The sequence below is a fragment of the Patella vulgata genome, chromosome 2 (assembly GCF_932274485.2).
Source record: "Patella vulgata chromosome 2, xgPatVulg1.2, whole genome shotgun sequence".
NCBI classification, from domain to species: domain Eukaryota; kingdom Metazoa; phylum Mollusca; class Gastropoda; family Patellidae; genus Patella; species Patella vulgata.
In genome coordinates, this window is record NC_065880.2 from 80,072,370 (window position 1) to 80,092,863 (window position 20,494).

At 38.0% G+C, this 20,494-nt stretch overlaps 1 protein-coding gene across 1 annotated transcript; it reads left to right on the forward strand.

Annotated features, from left to right (window-relative positions):
- The first annotated feature begins 4,676 nt into the window (after window positions 1-4,676).
- On the forward strand, window positions 4,677-19,202 carry LOC126809930 (acetylcholine receptor subunit beta-type unc-29). The gene is made up of 7 exons (XM_050534809.2): window positions 4,677-4,772; window positions 8,704-8,861; window positions 10,368-10,825; window positions 11,601-11,687; window positions 14,820-14,938; window positions 17,323-17,464; window positions 18,264-19,202. The coding sequence occupies exons 3-7, from the start codon at window positions 10,435-10,437 to the stop codon at window positions 18,452-18,454; spliced, it is 930 nt and encodes a 309-aa protein (XP_050390766.1). The 5' UTR covers window positions 4,677-4,772; window positions 8,704-8,861; window positions 10,368-10,434; the 3' UTR covers window positions 18,455-19,202.
- Window positions 19,203-20,494: the final 1,292 nt, after the last annotated feature.

Here is a 20,494-nt window from a genome sequence, read left to right on the forward strand (position 1 = left end):
AGGGTTAAACAAATTCCATGACGTATTTCACAATTATAGAGGTATTACAGATTTAAAGGGCATAGGGTTCTATTTTTTTAACCATAAATGTGTCTAGAAGCACATATTAATGTAACATGAATGTATATAAAGCGATTTATTTTCTATTTTAAAATTAAAAAAATTGCAATTTCTAATCAATTATGTTCGGTGAAATAGGTGAACAATCCAAATTGAACGACAGTCGTTTACGCCTGCTTTGTCCGTTCTAAAGGTTTTTTTTTATCATTTGCGAATCAGCCATTACTTTTTACCGTCGCATTGTGATTTATGTTATGTTTTTCTTTGTTCATTGCTTTTCCGCCCGAAAGGATATGGCACACGACCCGTGTACCATAATTTTATACGTTCATTGGTCTTAAATATTGGATGATAGAATCCCACATATTCACGGCAACATAACATCAATATGGATTGAAAAGGACCAATAAAGAATTCTAATTTGTGCTTCTAATTTCGAATATTATGGAAAATACTGAGTTAGAGACTTAGCCCCTTTAAGTATTGTACTGGTTTCAATGACAGGTCTAGGGTTAAACAAATTCCATGACATACTTCACAATTTTAGAGGAATTACAGGTTTAAATATTGTACTGATTTTAATGACAAGTTTACGGTTAAACCAATTCCACGACGTACTTCACCAATATAGAGGATTGCAAATAATTGGATTGCACAATTACTGGTTATTAAAGGCTCGAAGCTTCATTTAAACTTTAACTAAAATACAAAATTTCTCAAGGCTTAATACACGCTAAATATGTTCTCAAATTTATTATTTAACTTTTAATTCAGAAAACAAAATAATAAAACTAACACTAGAAAATCTCTTGGGCAGCCTGTAAAAGAACGGCCATCATTCAAATTTCAAAAAAAGTGAATTGGATGCACACACCGCCCCTACCTGAACAGCGAACATTTCAATTTTTTTTTAAAATAGAAAAACAACATAATTGGATGCCCACTCCGCCCCAGAATGAACGCAACTGCGCTTGTCGCAGTTGGCCATATACTTAGATCGCATTAGGAACTTGATATCACTTTAAAGTTTGCGACTTTTTGAATGCCACTTAATGTTTCCAAAGGCAGGTTTGAGTGCAGCAGTTTGAATTATTAAAACCTAGTTGCATATGTCATCAGTTTCCAGTATCTGCCCTGCAATCACTTAGAGAGAGAGAGAGATATCTGGACTAACACATGGTTCAATTTTATTTCAATAATTCGCTTGTGCGTAGGGGTCTTTAGCAGTGGGAGGAAACCGGAGGACCAGGAGGACAGGCGACTATATTCCTTGTTACGTACAATCGGGGAATTGGAACCACTCCAGTTAACTCAATGACAGACGTTATGATACAACACGGACGCGCTAACCAGTCGGCCACCCAACCCACCCAATCGAGTTAATAAACCCGGATTAAGCGGGTGAGGGGCTCGGTAGCAGGGCTGGTGGCGGAGACGAAATGAAATGAAGTGGGTTTTAATGTCCTACTGTTCTACTCCGACTCAGCTAATGAAGACGGGCATACGGTGCTATGAGATGAACTTTAGCCCGGGAAGCGGCGCCACGGCCTACTCTTATATCGAATTCTAACTACATGTACCAGACTATATTTTACGTGCACGCCAATATGTACACGGGACCTCTGTTTTTCATCTTATATGAACGGCTAGACAGCTGTCCTTGTCAGGCTCCCATCTCCTATCCCAAACGACAGTGAAAACATATTTCTATAGAAAAAATCGTAAAAGTTTCAAATGATTAAACATATTTAGATAACGAACTGGCCGTTCTTTTGGGGTTTATTATCGTAGCAACGTTACTTGTTAATCGAGAGAGAGAGATAGAGAAAGAGAGAAAGAGAGAGAGAGAGAGGATGTTAACGTAATACACGGTTCCGCAATCCGCTTGCGCTTATGGATATTTAGCAGTGGGAGGATACCGGAGGAACCAAGATCACTCGTGTTGTTTCAATATATTACTTAATGTCTCGCTCTCGACCATTAAATCACACATAAACCACAACCATAAATGAATATATGGCCCTGCCTCTACATACACACCACGGCCATAGAGGAATATATGACTGAAAGATGCAAATTATCACTTATTATCTTTTTATATATTTCTTTAATATTAATTTCGTTCCACAATATTTTGGTCTAAGAATGCATAAATTTTGATCAACTTTAAGCGAGAAGGTAGTCTAGATTATTTAGGCCTGTCATTGTTTTAGTTGACTTAATTTGCGCCTGGATGTAGGAGACTGTTATTTAATTGACAACTTGTTCGCTTAAGCAAGCGTGGTCTTCAGCACCAGTTTTGTAACGCTTGGAGGGCATAAAACACGGTAAGATGAATTACCGCAGCATATTAAGTTATAGTTTAATCTAATCCATAAGTTTTGTAATGTGTTATAGTCATATATTGTTATTATTCGATGATATTGACAGTCGACATGCATGACTGATTTATCACGTGGTTGTGCAGGTCCCAGAAAATTCCAGGCACTCATGCTATTTTATGTTTCTTTATTAAGATAGTTTATTGATAATTATTGTCAGGTGCTTGATTGGTTTATTTATCCTTTTAAGTCAATCACCACCACCACCTCTACTCTAATCACCATCACCACCACCGTCATCATTATTTATTAATATGTAGCCTATGTCTCTAGTCTTGAAAGATCTTCGATCAACTGTATAAGATTTTGAGATGTATTAAACCTGTTACCAAATTAAACAATATCCTAAGAGTTTTGGTGCATTGTTGTTTGTGCCCAGGGCTGTCGGTAATTTTTTACAGTTGATTAGCAAAAAGTCCAATTTCGCCAAATTTGATTAGCAAATTTAAAAATTGATTAGCAGTTTTTCAGTTTCAATGTAAAACACCTAAATAACAAGATATTACTTTAATTCATAACAAATATGATTAGATTCCATTCTGACTATTCTTAGATTTTTTAGCACTGCCACAAGTACTTGTGACAGTTTGTGAATGTGATGTAGAAATTTAGTTAGGTCTTATGTCTGAAGCCAATTCTTGACAGTGACTTCCGAAGCCCCACTCATTTTAATTGTTATTTTTTTGTTACGTTAGAAATCTTCGTTAGAAAACAATTTCGTCTGCTTTTTATCGTGTATTACTATTTTTCTTCAATCGGACACACCTCGATTAACTAGACACACACGATATAAACAATAATGTTTTACGGGAATTTTTACTTTGATTTATCATTTTACAATACGTTAACATGTATTTATTTTTTTATATTTTATTTACAATACGTGGGGGATACATTGGATTTATTTCTTTCAAAATGAATATGATATAATTACTTGATGTCTCGCAACGTGAGTGGTACTACTTGATTCCCTATTTCCGGTTTAATAGTCCCTATTCATAGAGTTATGTGTTATATAGTATTGTGTCTGGTAGTTCGAGAAGAAAATGTCACACGGAGAATTCAGTTTTGTTTATAAAATTTTATTCAACATTTTATACACGTTGAAAGTGTTGAGTAAGCCTTCTAGTCTTCAAAATGTGGATTATTCTTGTGTCAATATCCAAAATGACAGGCATATTGATGATTCGCAGTAACTGCGAATCAAAAACGTTAGATTTTAATTTTTGGTTAGCAACGGACAAAATATGTATCGCAAATTGCGCTGCGATACTGGTTGTCGGCAGCCCTGTTTGTGCCCTACATCATTGACGTGTTAGCTGTTCAACATGCAATCTACTGGTGCTAGAGACCACAAGTCAAGTGACAGTTGTGCTGATATTGATATACATGTACAGAATCAAGTACTGGTAAATACACTGTTTAAAGGTTTGAAAAGAGGTGTGAAAGACATTAATCAATTGATTTTTGATAATGCAGAGATTGCAACTGTTAGAAAGCATTACTCTGAATGGATGACTCTTTATGATAAATACTTAAGCTGTCATGATGCATATTGTTTACATTTATCTAATGAAGATAGAGCCACATATTATGATAATTTCTATGAAGATCGTGATGTGTATTTATCAAATTTTATGTCTTCAACTAAAAATTGGTTTGTTCAAACTGAAGGCATAGCTACACCTACAAAACCTGTATGTGCGAAAGAAAAATCTGTTCGTTCGAGTCATCGTTCTTCACATCGTAGTTCATCACATCGTAGTTCTTCACATCGTAGTGACATTTCCACGGCTATAAAGGAATATATGTCTCTATATATACACCACAACCATAAATGAATATATGGCCCTGCCCCTACATACACACCACGGCCATAGAGGAATATATGACCATGTCTCTATATATACACCACGGCTATAAAGAATATATGTCTCTATATATACACCACAACCATAAAGGAATATATGACTCTGTCTCTATATATACACCACGACCATACAGGAATATACATGTATGACCCTGTCTCTAAACTTATTTTTGAGCAGCAGTCCCCAGGTTTTTTTTATAAATCTTACATAATGTATCTTTAAATTATTTTATTTCTAATTCTGACTTCAATGTCTTGTGCCGAGTTGAAGAAAACAATACACCACAAGGTTAAAAGTTGTTAAAACTAGCCAATAGACAAGAGTTGATATGAAGTGTCAGATTTCTTATTAATTAATGTTAGAGACTTGAGATACTCATACACGCCCCCCTTTCCTGACTTCAAGATGAAGACATGGACTCTATGCGGGATATTATTTATGAATATTATTGTTAAACAAGGTAAGAGTTAATTCTGATTAAAGATGCACTGTGTAAGATGTAGATAAAGAGCGGACAGTTTTCACTGTAATAGTTAAAACATAGATGATGAAAAGATACGAAATTAATTTCAGTCAAGTTACTTCATGTTCAGCGAAGTTATGGCCGTTTGAAGGGCAGCGTAGTCTCGATTCTCATTGCTAAAATAATAAAGTCGCGATTATCCATTTTTTAATTAAATTATTAATTGCCAATCGTGTTTAAATCCATTGAAAATCAAATCCATCCTATAGCCAAGAGACGGCTAGGCATGTAAATACATGTCTAATTAATGACATTTGAGGACAACAGAAAGCTCTGTAGTACCCACATTTAGCCCTTCCATAATGCATCTTTAAATTACAAATTCTTGAAGTTTAAGCCATTCGAATTTAATGGAGCTAAATCCCTTTCGGTATCAATCAAAACTGGAACGTGTGTCGACTTAGATTAGTTATTTTAGATTCATTTTAGAAAATGAAATTGGGATTAACATTCTACTTATCTGACCCGACTCGGCTAGGGAAGACGGGCATACCCCTTCGAGCAGGGGCGTGGTGAGTCATGATTTTAAATTTTTGAATAAGGAACAAGATCCCGTCTGCCCTCAAAAAACAATATTTATATGTGTGTGCGGGTGAGGTGGGGGGGTCCTCCCAGGCGATCCTACGCCTTGTTACGTACAACCGGGGAATCGAAACCACGGCAGTTGACTCAATGACAGACCTTATGATATAGTCATGAAGAATCGGGAGCCCTCTCAACTAATGAAGAATCTGATTGAAGAATCTGATAGGCTCTTAAGCTGGGTCAGCATCCATTCGAAATTAGTGTCGAAATATGCATTGTATTACGTGAAGATGATTAATATAGGGCTGCCTGCTAATTTGTTTTCCTCAAGACTGCGAGACCTCCATCAGGGCAGGAAGTAGTGATGGGTGCCAAAACCACTTTGAACAAATATGGATTATCAAACATTTGTTTGCAACTGATCCAGTTTATGAAATGAAATGAAATGAAATGGGGTTTAACGTCCTACTCTTCTGCACCTAACCTGGGCTAATTGAAGACTGGCATACACCATACAGTGTGCTATGAGGGAAATTTTGCCCGGGCAGGGCGCTACGGCCTACTCTTATATAGAATTCCAACTGCCAAGGGATCTTTTACGTGCACGCCAATGTGTACACGGGACCTCGGTTTTTTGTCCCATCCGAACGACTAGGCAGCTGTCCTTGTCAGGCCCTCCGTTCTGCATTACTGACAAGGGGAAACCACGCCGGAAAATCGAGATGAACTTTCTCGGCCAATGCAGGGATCGAAGATCCAGTTTATGTGCATTGCATCTAATTAGCATAAACTATTTCCAAACCAGACAGACCCCCTCCCAATGCCATAAATACACGAAAAAATGAAATGAAATGGGGTGTAACGTCATACTGTTCTGCTCCGACTGGGCTAATGAAGACGGACATACGCCATGCAGTGTGCTATGAGGGAAATTTTGTCCCTGCAACGGCACTATGGCCTACTCTTATATATAACCGCCAATGGATCTTTTACGTGCACGTCAATGTGTACACAGTTTCTCGTTCAATGCGAACGACTAGACAGCCTGTCCTTGTTAGGCCCTCCGTCTTGAACCACTGACAAGGCCAAACCATGTCGGAAACTCCCGATGAACTTTCTGGGCCAGTGCAGGCTAGCGAGCCAGCGTCAATTACCCTCCGACCGACCGGGACGACGTCCTTATTGCGCTGCTAGAGCGACGAAAATGTTCTCAGAGCGCGTCAAGATCGCCATAAACGTGGTGGAAACGCCAGTTATCTTGCTGTGTTCTCCGTGGTAGCCAATGATCGCCAAGTCACGGCATTAGTTTTCAGCTTGGTAACATCTTCATGAACGTAGTACACGCGCAGTATACACGTGGCAAAGACGCTGGGGAAATTGTAACATTTGCAACGGCGACTTCATTATGAAAGATGTAGATAAAGCGCGGACAGTTTTCAATATAATATTTAAAAAAAAAAACATAGATGATGAAAAAGATACGAAAAAATTTCAGTAAAGCTACTTCATGTTTAGCGAATTTGTGGCCGTTTGAAGGGCAGTGTCGTCTCGATTGTCATTGCTAACACGTGACAAAGACGCTGACAAAATTGTAACATTAGCAACGGCGACTTCATGGCGTCTTCACCACGACCCTCGCGTGTCTACCACACCAAGCGTTCGGAGTCCTTATGGCGTTGTCATGGCGATGTTACGACGATTTCATCACTGTTGCGCGATTGCACCGCACCCTCATGGGATTCCGACGGGATGTGATGACGATATGGATGTAGAACGACAAATTATTAATGAACATGTGGCATCGAAGATAAGTGCAACACCAACTGAAGACGAAGATGATGGAGAAGATACAGTGTCAAAAGATTTAACGCATGACAAATATCTACACATATTACATGATTTGAAAACATTCGGACAAATTAAAGACAATGGGTTGATGGATAGCATTAGAAGACCGAGTTCAGGAATCTGCTTTATGATATTCAAACCAGATCCAAAACAGCCAACTTTAGATGATTATATATATTCAAAGTAATCGTTAATGTATTGTTATGTTACAATGTCTTGTTCTGCTATTGTTTGATATAATGTAATAAAATTTTCAATGTTCAGAAAGGTTTATCGTATTCTAAGTTCTGGGTATTCGAGGGTGCTTTATAATAATACTTCCGGTATTCGAAGGTACAATTCATACTTCCGTTATTTAGTATTCCGTCATGCTGTATAATCGGTCATATTGTATCGACCCCGTACGATGTCGGAAGTGAGAGAGTCCACTGTATAGTATTATCAGAGATTTTGGAGTTTGGTTTCCTCGTGTCGGTCCAATATAGCCTACCTGGCTGACCCGAATTCCAAACAACCAATCAATCGTCGCGGGGTATGGGGGCCTTACCCTCCCAGACAAAATTTTGAAAATTCAACCACCGCAAATGCGTTTTCTGCTATTCTAGCCCGTGAAAGCAGCTCCAAGAGTATCCAATGGTTTTGTAACCAAAATCCCATTCTGAATTCCAACCATCCAATCAGACTGTTGCAGTTGCATTCACAAATAATAATCGATGCCAGAAAAATGTCGCACGAAGAGTCGCTCTAGACAAAATGTTTTAATCCATAGTCAACTAAGTACAAATTCGTTGTATTCAATTAAACGAAAAGTAAAATTAGTGTTTTATTAGAGATCGATGACAGTTAGAGAAGCAAAACAAGAAATACCCGAAAAAATTTCAGGTTTACAGACAGCGGCGCCGGTTTTCTTTGAGAGGCGAAGAAGCGAAGCTGACCTTGTATGGACCCCCCCCCCCCCCAAAAAAAAAATTTTTTTTTTGGAATATTTGACGGTCGCAAGTGCGTTTTAGTGCTATTCCAGCCCATAGAATTAGTGTTTTATTGGATTTCGGGAACTTTATTATGAAATAAATTTTTATTTTCACTTTACCCGTCTGCCCGAAAATTCAGCTTGCCCGAAAGTTAGGGGGGCAGCTGCCCCCCACCCCTGCCCCCCCCCCCGGCTCGTACGCCTATGTCAGGCGTGTTCAGGAATTAGAGCACGGGACGGTCCAGGTGAAGACCGCGTCAAGTTATGCACGCAGTGTGCGGGAATACCGGGGAATTTTACTAAATTGGAAGCTGACTGAGACAATATTTCTGCTCGTTCAGATGCATACATGTATAGGAATTTAATATAGTGGAATTCACTGTATGAAGGAGGGAAACTCTTTGCCTGGACAAAATACACCTGTTGAGCCTATATCAGTCCTGTAAAACTTTCAAATCGTTTTCCCCAGTTCCGCGTATCCATTTAGGAAGGATTTGTAATTCTGTACTGTTTCGTATTTTACAGTGCTGACTGATCGAGTAGTGAATGAAGCTATTAAACACGAAACTAGACTTTATAATGATTTATTTAGTAATTATGGTAGAGGCTTAGTACCAAGGCAGAATGAAACAGGCTCGGTAACTATCGAGCTGGGAATTGAATTAAGCAATAATATAGACATGGTAAGTACTGTAGTAAGTTTGTAGTGATATTTGTCCTAAAGGTTTAAGACTATAAAGTCTGGTTCCGACCTCTTTCGCCCCAACTTTGAAAATGAAAGGGTTAGGGATGCAATCAAATAATGTCCCTTGGATGTTAGGAATCGACAGGAGAATAGCAAAACCTACGGTCGATCAACAACCAAAGCATGGGGCTGAAATGCCACGGGTTTGTATCCGAGTTTGCCACACCCCAAAACCTCTTCTGGGGAGGCAGATGTCAAAGATTATAGTACAACCATAAACCCAAAACGCGTAAGGTCAACGAGTCTAGATTGAATATACTACTGGGAAGACTTACAATCAGTACATGGAGAGTACTAAAATACTGGGAAGACTCACAATCAGTACATGGACAGAACTAAAACACTTGGAAGACTCACAATCAGTACAAGGACAGTATTAAAATACTGGGAAGACTCACAATCAGTACATGGACAGTACTAAAATACTGGGAAGACTCACAATCAGTACAAGGACAGTACTAAAATACTGGGAAGACTCACAATCAGTACATGGATAGTATTAAAATACTGGGAAGACTCACAATCGGTACATGGACAGTACTAAAATACTGGGAAGACTCACAATCAGTACATGGAGAGTACTAAAATACTGGGAAGACTTACAATCAATACACTGACAGTATTAAAATACTGGGAAGACTTACAATCGGTACATGGACAGTACTAAAACACCGGAAAGACTCACAATCAGTACATGGAGAGTACTAAAATACTGGAAAGACTTACAATCAATACACTGACAGTATTAAAATACTGGGAAGACTTACAATCGGTACATGGACAGTACTAAAATACTGGGAAGACTCACAATCAGTACATGGACAGTACTAAAATACTGGGAAGACCGATAATTATGACTGTCTGTTTTATCAGGATGAAGTTAAGGAACGGCTGGGTGTAACTGCCATACTCGTGAAGATATGGACGGATGAGAGGCTAGTGTGGGATCCCAACAGATATGGCGGAATTTCGATTTTAAAAATTCCCGCATCAATAGTGTGGTTGCCCGATATTGTCTTATCCAACGGGTGAGTGACAATCATCATCATCATTATCACTGACATCATCATCATCATCATCATCGTCAGCGACATCATCATCGTCATCGTTGTCGTCGTCATCATCGTTGTCGTCGTCATCATCATCATCATCATCATAATCGTCGTCGCCACCATCATCATCATCATCACCATCATCATCACTGTTCTGAGTGCAGTCACTGTCCAGAATACCCCATTTGCGACAAATGATCAAAGGATTTTGAACCAAGATTCACAGATAGATTTGGGTTGCATTTTCAAAGTCTTCATATGAATATTCGGCTATATACTGATTAATTAATTATTTATATTAAGTTTACTGAAAATTGTAATTGTAATTGCATCCTGAAAATATATATATGAACAGATTCGGTTTTTTTAAATGTGTTTTCTTTCTGTTACAGGGTGGGGGAAGAATATACGTTCAACAACGATAAAGCTATTTTGTATAATTCCGGAAAAGTGTCTTGGATGCACTCTGTGCGCTTATCGATCAAATGTCATATAGATTTAATCAAATTCCCATTTGATACGCAGACTTGCGTGTTTATATTTGAATCATGGATATATCACGGAAACATACTTAATGTGACGTATTTACGTGGTGACGCATCAAAAGCGTTTTACGTTATTGGTCGCAGTAGAAATAGTTGGAAGATAATTAACAATACGGCTCGGCTAAAAGAAACATATTATTCCTCTTATACTTCCGAGCCAGACCAAACTATGGTCTTTACTGTGGTACTTGAGAGGAAGCCAATATATTATATACACGTTTATATTCTACCTGCTGTTATCTTGTCTTTACTGATTCCATTTCAACTTTTTCTACCACCAGAATCAAGAGAAAGACTCACGCTTGGTAAGTACAAAATGACAAGAGAGAGAGAGAAATGGGGTTTAACGTCCACTCGACACAAACTAGTTTATTTCGGGACTAACGTATGGTTCAATTTTATTTCCATAATTCGCATGCGCGTAGGGTTCTTTAGCAGTGGGAGGAAACCGGAGGACCCGGAGAAAACCCACGAGGTTGGACAGGCGACCCTACTCCTTGTCACGTACAACCGGGGATTCGAAACCACGCCAGCTGACTCAATGACAGACGTTATGATACAGTGCGCACGTGCTAACCATTCAGTCATCCAACCCCCCACAAAATGACAAAGCTAAACTAACGATCAAGCATGCTCGATCGCTAAGTCGACATGATCTGACCATTATTGTAACGATATAACATAGTGTTTTACGTTTCCACTGTTAAAGAAGCCAAGTTTTCTCGTGTGTCTGTTAACCGAACGACTAGATGCAGTTCCCTGTCAGCCCAACCTTTCTTCATCTGCCCCTTGCACTAGCACCGATAACAATCACGGTAAAGACTCCCCAGGAACCTTAATTCTCGGACGAAACAGGGATCGAACCGGGTATCCCGTCGTTAGTGCTCCCGCTTTCTAGTCGTTCGGATTGGACGAATCATGATCCCGTGTACACATTGGCGTGCACGTAAAAGATCCCTTGGCAGTTGGAAATTGATATAAGAGTAGGCCATAACGCCGCTGTCCGGGCAACATTTCCTCAAAGCATACTGTATGGCGTATGCCCGTTTTCATTTCATTTCTATTGTTTGTCTGTTTCAGGTTCCGTATTGATATTATGTAATATATTGATGATATTCAAGCTACAAGAGATTCTACCAAAACAACTTTTCCGTCTTCAATTACTTGGTAAGATTTGAACCCAGTCATACGGCTTTGCAAATAGATCAAAAGTCAACAAATCCACAAATAAACCAAAGTAAAAAAAACCAGCCACAAATAAATCAAATAGACACACAAATAAATCATAGGTAAAAATGAAATGAAATGGGGTTTAACGTCCTACTCTTTGCTCCGAACTGGGCTAATGAAGACAGGCATACGCCATACAGTGTGCTATGAGGGAAAGTTTGCACGGACAGCGGCACTACGGCCTAGTCTTATATCGAATTCCAACTGTCAAGGGATCTTTTACGTGGACGCCAATGTGTACACGGGGCCTCGGTTTTTCATAGATAAAAAACCACCAGGGGCGTAAATGTGGGGGGGTATGAGGGAAAGTTTGCCCGGACAGCGGCACTACGGCCTAGTCTTATATCGAATTCCAACTGTCAAGGGATCTTTTACGTGGACGCCAATGTGTACACGGGGCCTCGGTTTTTCATAGATAAAAAAACCACCAGGGGCGTAAATGTGGGGGGGGGGGAAATAGTCGGTCGCAAAATCAGTGCAGTCGGTCGCAAAATAAGAGCAGTCGGTATGAAAATAAGTACTCACTGCACACGTCACGCTACTCACGCAAAACGTTAGTATAAAATAACCTTGTCAACTTATCATGTTTGAAAAAATGATGTGTTTCACTCTTATTCTGTTGTGAGTATGTAGGTCTAAGAACAAAATTTCCCCCAGGGAGTAAAATAGTCGGTCTCAAAATAAGTGCAGTCACTGCAGTCGGTCTCAAAATTATGCATTGCCGTCTTAATGAATTAATGAGGTAAACAAATAATGCCAGAATAGATCCCAAATACTAGTCGGTCGCAAGATCAGTGCAGTCGGTCGTAAGATATGAGCAGTCGGTATCAAAATAAGTGCTCACTGCACACGTCACTCTACTCACGGAAAACTTTAGTATAAAATAACCTTGTCAACTTATCATGTTTGAAAAAAATGTTTTTCACCCAAAGGCAAAAAAATAGTCGGTCTCAAAAAAAAGTGCTCACCGCAATCGGTTCCAGACTAAATGAATTAATGGGGTGTTTTCTGACCATCAGAATTCTGCAAAATCTCTCCCCACAGTCCAGGGCATTTCAGAGACCAAGTAAGCGCCCCATTGAGGTAAAGTGACCTCAGGCCCAGTCCTCAAAAATTAAAAGCTCAGTTACATATCGGCGCTCAATTCCATTATGCCATCATTCTTCAACTCCTTCTCTGTCTTATACTATCTCATCACTATCATATTCACAGTTACAGTGAATCACCCAGTTAGTAGTACCACTAGTGAGTGAGTCGTGGGTCAAAAGACTGTAGAATTGTTAGTTCTACTCTCACAAAACAGACGACATTGACAAATAGGCCTCAAGATTCTGTCCCATTTCTTATCCCCTCGGTAACGAGAATTTGGATCCATTTGCCATGACATTGACTAAAATTGTCAGGCCCAGTCCCAAAAATTTAAAGCTCGGTTACACATCTGAAATTTTTTCGCGCCTGCTGCGCTCGATTTCATTATAACATCATTCTTCCACTCCCCTGTTGTCTTATACTGTCTCAGCACTATCATATTCACGGTTATACTGAACTGCCTAGTTATGTTAGTAGTACCACTAGCACTGGTGTGTGGGTCGTGGGGCGTCAGACTATACACAAGTTTTGTCAGCTCTTGCAAAACAGGCGGAATTGACAGAGACGGATCTTGAGATTTTGTCTAATTGACTCACATTTCTCCCAGCAATGACCTCAAATGCCAAGATATTGACTCAATTTTTCAAAATTTTCTCAGATTGCTCAGTGTTATAGGCACAATCATATATGACATTATATAATTATAAAATACCATCTATGTTCTACCGGGGCGCTTAATGTTATAACCTGCAGTATTTTGTTGACATTCATTGTGGGGTGGGATTGTGGCTGGGGTGGCGCCCTAGATTTGGACCCCCTCCCACCCCTATCTAGATCCGCTACTGCACATGGCCCCTACAAAACTCGCACCTGTGGTGCTCGGCTCCTGACTGCGTCACTCGTACTAGGGATATGGACATCAGTCTGTCGCATTTTGGCTAAACACCCCCCCCCCAAAAAAAAAATCGTTATGTACGCCCCTGAAAACCACACACAAATAGTAAAGAAACCTCATAAATAAATCTAAAGTAAAACACGTGTAATACATCAGTACTAGGAATTTGTGTGTTCTTACCGCATGCGTAATGCGTAGAACGTACTACGTGCGAAATTCTGCATAGACTATCCTTATATGCCTGTGTAATGCGATTGAAATGCGAAGTACGTACATAATGCATAGCAGGTAGTATGCGGGTATTGCGTGTAAATCGTGTAGTTTATGTGTGATTTGGTTTCATATTATTGGTACACTTTCTGATTTTAGATAATTCGTTATTTAAACATTCGGTTCGAACTAGCAGCTGCACGTGGCATATAAGAGAAAATGACGTGGCAACAATTTCAAAATGATACATACCTTTATCAATTGCCCTTTACACCCGATGAAATATATTTTCAGGTGTTTTCAAATGATAGATATTTCCATGTTGTTGTTGTTGTTTATTACAGATTTAACGTCCAATACAATAAATTCTTAAAAACATAAAATAAAAAGGTCCTCGGATGTCAAAAGTTACTTAAAACTCACTTATAAATTCGCTGTTGTATGAAGAGAGGGCGGGTCATCTTCTCCCTTTGTCATAATAAAGTTAAAACAGCGGAAACAGTTATGTTGGGAAAAAGAATCATCTGCTTTATGTAGAAAAGCGAAGTGCTCGCTGTAAAAACCACATAGCTGGACCCGTAGATTATTTGCATATTAAAAGTGTTTATCCAACAGGTTCCATATGGTTAAAATTAGTTAAAAGTTCAAGACTTCAAAGTTTAAAAGTTATAGACATTCCATTAGAGTTTTTCTTGCTTACGGATCTCCACAGATAAAAGTTGTCTGAAAAGAAAAGAAAAGCCAGCAGCAACACACAAAAATAACAATAAAACAAATTTCCCATTATATCCCATGAAATACAATTCAAGGTATTTCCAAATGTTAGATATGCCCATGAGTTATTGAGCTTTACATTCTATGAAATATATTTTCAGGTGTTTTCTATACTTTGAATTTGATCTGGTCATTTTTCGCTTCACTAGCAACTATCTGTGTTCTGAATGTCCATAACAGAGGACCTAGACAAGGCAAGGTGCCCGAAATCATTAGATGGGTAAGTGAACGATATCATTAGCTAGGTGAGTAAACGATATCATTAGGTGGGTAAGTAAGCGATATCATTAGGTGGGAATGTAAACGATATCGTTAAATTGGTAAGTAACCGATATCGTTAGATGGGTTAGTAAACGATATTATAAGATGGGTAAGTTACGATATCATTAGGTGGGTAAGTAAAGGGTGTCATTAAATGGGTAAATAAACGATATCATTAGATGTGTAAGTTAGTGGTATCATTAGATGGGTGCGTACGATATATTTAGATTGGTAAGTAAACGATATCATTAAATGCCATGGGTAAATAAATGATATGATTAGATGGCTAAGTAACCGATATCATGAGATGGGTAAATGAACGATACTATTAGATGGAAAAGTAATCGATATCGTTAGGTGGGTAAGTAAAGGATGTCATTACATGGGTAAGTAAACGATATTATTTGATGGAAAAGTAATCAATATCGTTAGGTGGGTAAGTAAAGGGTGTCATTACAAGGGTAAGTAAACGATATTATTTGATGGGTAATTAAACGATATCGTTAGATGGGTAAGTAAATGAAATCATTAGATGGGTAAGTAAAAGATATCATTACATGGGTGCGTTTGTATTAGTTAGATGGGTAAGTAGGCAAGCGGTATCATTAGATGGGTAAGTAACCGATATTGTTAGATAGATATCATTTGATTTGTAAATAACCGATATCATTAGTGAGAAAACAATATCATTTGATATGTAAGTAAACTATATCATTAGATGGATATGTAAGCGACATCATTACATTGGTAAGTGAACGATATCATTAGATGGGTGAGTAAAGGGTGTCATTTGGTAAGTAAGTAAACGATGTCATTATATGGGTAAGTAAACGATATCATCAGATGGGTAAGTAACAAATCGCATTAGATGGGTAATTACATGATATTAGATGGGTAAATATCATTAGATGGTTAATTAAAATATCATTAGATGGGTAAGTAAACGAATCATTAGATGTGTAAGTAAACGACATCATTACATGGGTAAGTGAACAATATCATTACATGGGTAAGTAAACGATATGATTTGATGGGTAATTAAACGATATCGTTAGATGGGTAAGAAAATGATACCATTAGATGTGAAATTACACGATATCGTTTAAATAGGTACGTAACGTAATTTATCGGTGATTTGTTTGTTGCATCTTTTCATATCCTCCATTCGGGAAGTTCGTTAATAGTGACCTTTCACACTGGTACACGGCTGGATGTGTGCCGAACAATGGTTTATGTTTTTTGATGCATATACTGAATTTTCCAAATTTTACAATGCTACTACGTCGTCTTCTTCGTCTTCTTCTTCTTCTTCTTCTTCTATTATATTCAATTGCCTAAGATTTTACGACGCCGCGTTGATTAAACATACATTATGCAAGAGCTAAATCTGCCAATTGCAGGTCTTTCTTTAGGCCTGAAATGTTATCTTAATTATTAATTAGACATTACTTAAAGGAGCTAAATCGTTAATATTTGGGACCTAGAAATTGACAAAAATATTTCGCAACGCATAAAATATTGTAATATGAATGTATATAATCTGATTTACATTCAATCGTTTCTGTTTTCACTGTAATTTCTAATCAGTTATGTTCCACGAAATACGCCAGAAGTCTCATGTGAATGACAATCTTTAGCGTCTGGTTTTTCCAGTCTACTTATTGCGCATGCTCTCCAGATAAGAATACAGCGTCACCATTTGACACGACTTGTGGAATATGTCTAGCCTTGTTCTTTGAGCCCCATGTTCCAAATGGCGCTGAAACGCATTATGGTACACGATTCGTGTACCAATGGTAAATTGTTTATTTTGTCTTGAATATTGGATATCAGAAGCCCATCTTTTCCCTTTTAAGTCACAAAACCAATGTTGATTTGAATTGACAAATAATTCGTGTTTTCAATGTCGAAGATTTTTGATGATATTGAGTTAGAGACTTAGCTACTTTAACTTATCCAGACCATATTTAACTCTCAATGGCATCGTAGCCTACGATATTTACTGGATTATAACCCGGTCTGTTGCTTCTGATTAAATAAAAAAAATTACTTTAGTAATGATGATCGATGCTAAGACCAAAATTCAATCGCTGAATACTCGGTTCAGGGTGGATCAATTTAACTAAAAAATTTCCGCAAATTCCCTTTGCATTATCTAGTTTTTAACTATTAGAGTGATAACTACCAGCTCTTTATCTAATCTCTCATAAAGTATATATAATGCGCTGAAACACGAAATCCTTCTTGATTCCTTTTATATCTGTCAAAAATATATCCTAATGTTTGTGTGACCACCTAGTTGAATATTTATTCATACTGTATAATAGGAGATATTCATTCCAGATTTTTTTACGATGTCTAAAACGTATCGTGTGTTTAGGAAATGACCCATGTTATTCAGCTGGTAGTGTTTCAATGAAAGGCTTAGAGAATCCTATGTCAAGCAGCTCCACTGATGGACAGAAAGCGAGTGAAACTGAAAACGGTGAGTATGCCTACATGAAACAACCATACACAATTTAGGAATAACGATTACGTTTTAGATATTTATGATAAAGGATTAGCCTGAATCTAAACCTAACCCTTATCTTACTCTAATGTAGTTACAAATAGCTGCACGTTTAACTTAAAAGCTCCAAATTGTCCAGAATAATCGACAAACATAGAAGTCTCACCATAATTGACTAACCGTAAGATGCAACGTTTATGGATATAAGGACAATATGCCATACAGTATTCTATGAGGGAAATCGTACCCGGACTCGATTGTATTCGCGAATATCGAGGACACGATTGTATTCGCGAATATCGAGGACTCGATTATATCGAGGACGCGATTGTATTTATGAATATCGAGGACTCGATTCCATTTGTAAATATCGAGAACTTGACTATTGGGGACTCGATTGTATTCGTGAATATCGAGGACTCGATTGTATTCGTGAATATCGAGGACTCGATTGTATTCTCGAATATCGATAACTCGATAGTATTAGTGAATATCGAGGACTCGGTTGTACGCGTGTCTATCGAGGACTCGATTGTATTCGTGAATATCGAGGACTCGGTTGCATTTGTAAATATCGAGGACTCGATTGCATTTTTAAATATCGAGGACTCGATTATTGTCGTGAAATCGTGAATATTGACGGCTAAATTGATATTGTCAAATTTAAATAAAATAACAAATAAATAGATAATTAAAAATTACGAGCCGGAAAACGGGAATAACATTAAAGTAAACGGGGAAATTAGTGGAGATAACTGTGTATTATATTTTGTAGGATCAAAGTTAGAGACTGATGTTGAAGATTTAAACAGACAAATTCGTTTTTTTACAAGACGTGCCCGTATGAACGAAGTAAAAGAGGAGGTGGTTGGTGAATGGCATCAAGTAGCTCTTGTAATTGATCGTGTTATTTTGTTCCTCTTCCTACTTTCTATTGCTATATATACAGCTGCTCTACTGGGATAGGATTTATTGTATATTGATATAAACAGTTGCTCTACTCTGATAGGATTTATTGTATAGGGATATACTGTAAACAGTTGCTCTACTGGGATAGGATTTATTGTATTGTTATACAGTTGTTCTGCTGGGATAGGATTTATTGTATTGTTATATATACAGTTGTTCTACTAGGATATGATGTATTGAACTGTTATATATAAAACTGTTCTATTTGGAAGGAATTTATTGTATTGTTATATATAAAGTTGTTCTAATGGGATATTGCGTATTCATATATAGGGTTGTTTTACTGGGATGGGATTTAGTGTATTGTGATATATACAGTTGATTTACTTGGATGGGATTTAGTGTATTGTGATACATACAGTTGTTCTACTGGGATGGGATTTATTGCATTGTTATATATACAGTTGTTCTACTGGGATATGATTTATTGTATTGTTATATATACAGTTGTTCTACTTGAATAGAATTTATTTACAATTTTATAAAGTTTGTTCTGCTGACATTCATTGTCTGTAAACGTATGTATTGATATAGTTATTCATATTTTACTAATGTAGTTGGATTGGGTTTGAAATAAAGACACCAAAATTCTTGATAAAACGATATTTTGTGGCGGGAAACGTTTGATATATCCGACATCGTCAACTTTTAAAAGTCTTCATCACAAATATGATATTCAATGTAATGTATGTTCTGTTATTACTGGCATTTGCAATAAAGAGAGATAACTCCTCTTCTCACGATTCATTGTGTAGCCATGTCCTATATGTTTTGATTATTCATGGTTAAAGATACATTATGCAACAGCTAAATCTGCCAATTGGGGGCCTTTCTTTAGGCCTGAAATGTTATCTTAATTATTAATTAAACATTAATTAACTTATCCAGACCATAATCAACGCTCGATGGCGTCGCTAGCCTGCGATATTTACCGCATAAGAATCCGGTCTGCTGTTTCTGATTAAATCAAAAAATGGATAATCGAGACTATTTCTTTAGTAATGATGATCGAGAATAGGTCCAAAACTCAATCGCTAAATACTCGGTTCAGGATGTATCAATTTGACTGAAATTTTCAGCAAATTCCCTTTACATTATCTAGTTTTTAACTACCAACCCCTTATCTAATCTCCCGTAATGTATCTTGCAACTAAAATTGAACAAAACGGTATTCATGGCCAAGGCTGAAGGCAGAAGGGTATTTTCTTAAATATTCATTTGTTTGTCAACGTTAAAATTTACAGTTAACCATATAGCATTTGCTTGACAATTAGACGATCTTGATCTGGCCCTATACCTAATTTCGCTCAGTTAGTATGACGCTGGCTCTCCAGTCTGAGGGTCACGTGTTCGATCCCTGCCTTAGCCGAGAAAGTTCATCGAGATTTTCCGGGGTGGTTCTCCCCTTATCAGTGGTGTAGGATCTTGGTCCGGCATAGGACAACGTATAGTCGTTCGGATGATATGAATAAAACGAGGTTCCGTGTACGAGGTTCCGCGCATCTAAACAAACTATACATTTTTGGAAAGCTTATAAAAACGAGAGAGTTTAACGTTCTACTGTTCTGCTCTGAACTGGGCTAATGAAGACGGGCATACGCCATACAGTGTGCTATGAGGTCAATTTAACCAGACAGCGGCACTACGGCCTACTCTTATATCGAATTCCAACTGTCAAGGGATCTTTTACGTACACGCCAATGTGTACACGGGTCCTCGGTTTTTCGTCCCACCCGAACGACTAGACAACTGTCCTTGTCAGGCCCTACGTTCTGCATCGCTGACAAGGGATAACCACGCCGGAAAATCCGGATGAACTTTCTCGGCCAATGCAGGGATCGAATAGTAAGTTATATCTTACGAGTACAAATGACGTCATGTGTATATGTTGTTATATCTTGGAGTATAAATGACGTCAATATTGAAGTACACCTGTTTTTTTTTTACCCTCGAGGGCACTGTCCAGTTTACGGAGGCATCAATGACCCAGCAAATAAAACTGCATAATAACACAATTGTAAAGTAGAAATTCAAGAG

Excerpts from the sequence above, each read along its gene's own strand:
- LOC126809930 (XM_050534809.2), top strand. The coding sequence starts at position 10,435 with ATGCACTCTGTGCGCTTATCGATCAAATGTCATATAGATTTAATCAAA. Across the intron at positions 11,688-14,819 it reads TTTCCGTCTTCAATTACTTG|GTGTTTTCTATACTTTGAAT; the intron begins GTAAGATTTGAA and ends ATATATTTTCAG. Across the intron at positions 17,465-18,263 it reads AGCGAGTGAAACTGAAAACG|GATCAAAGTTAGAGACTGAT; the intron begins GTGAGTATGCCT and ends TATATTTTGTAG.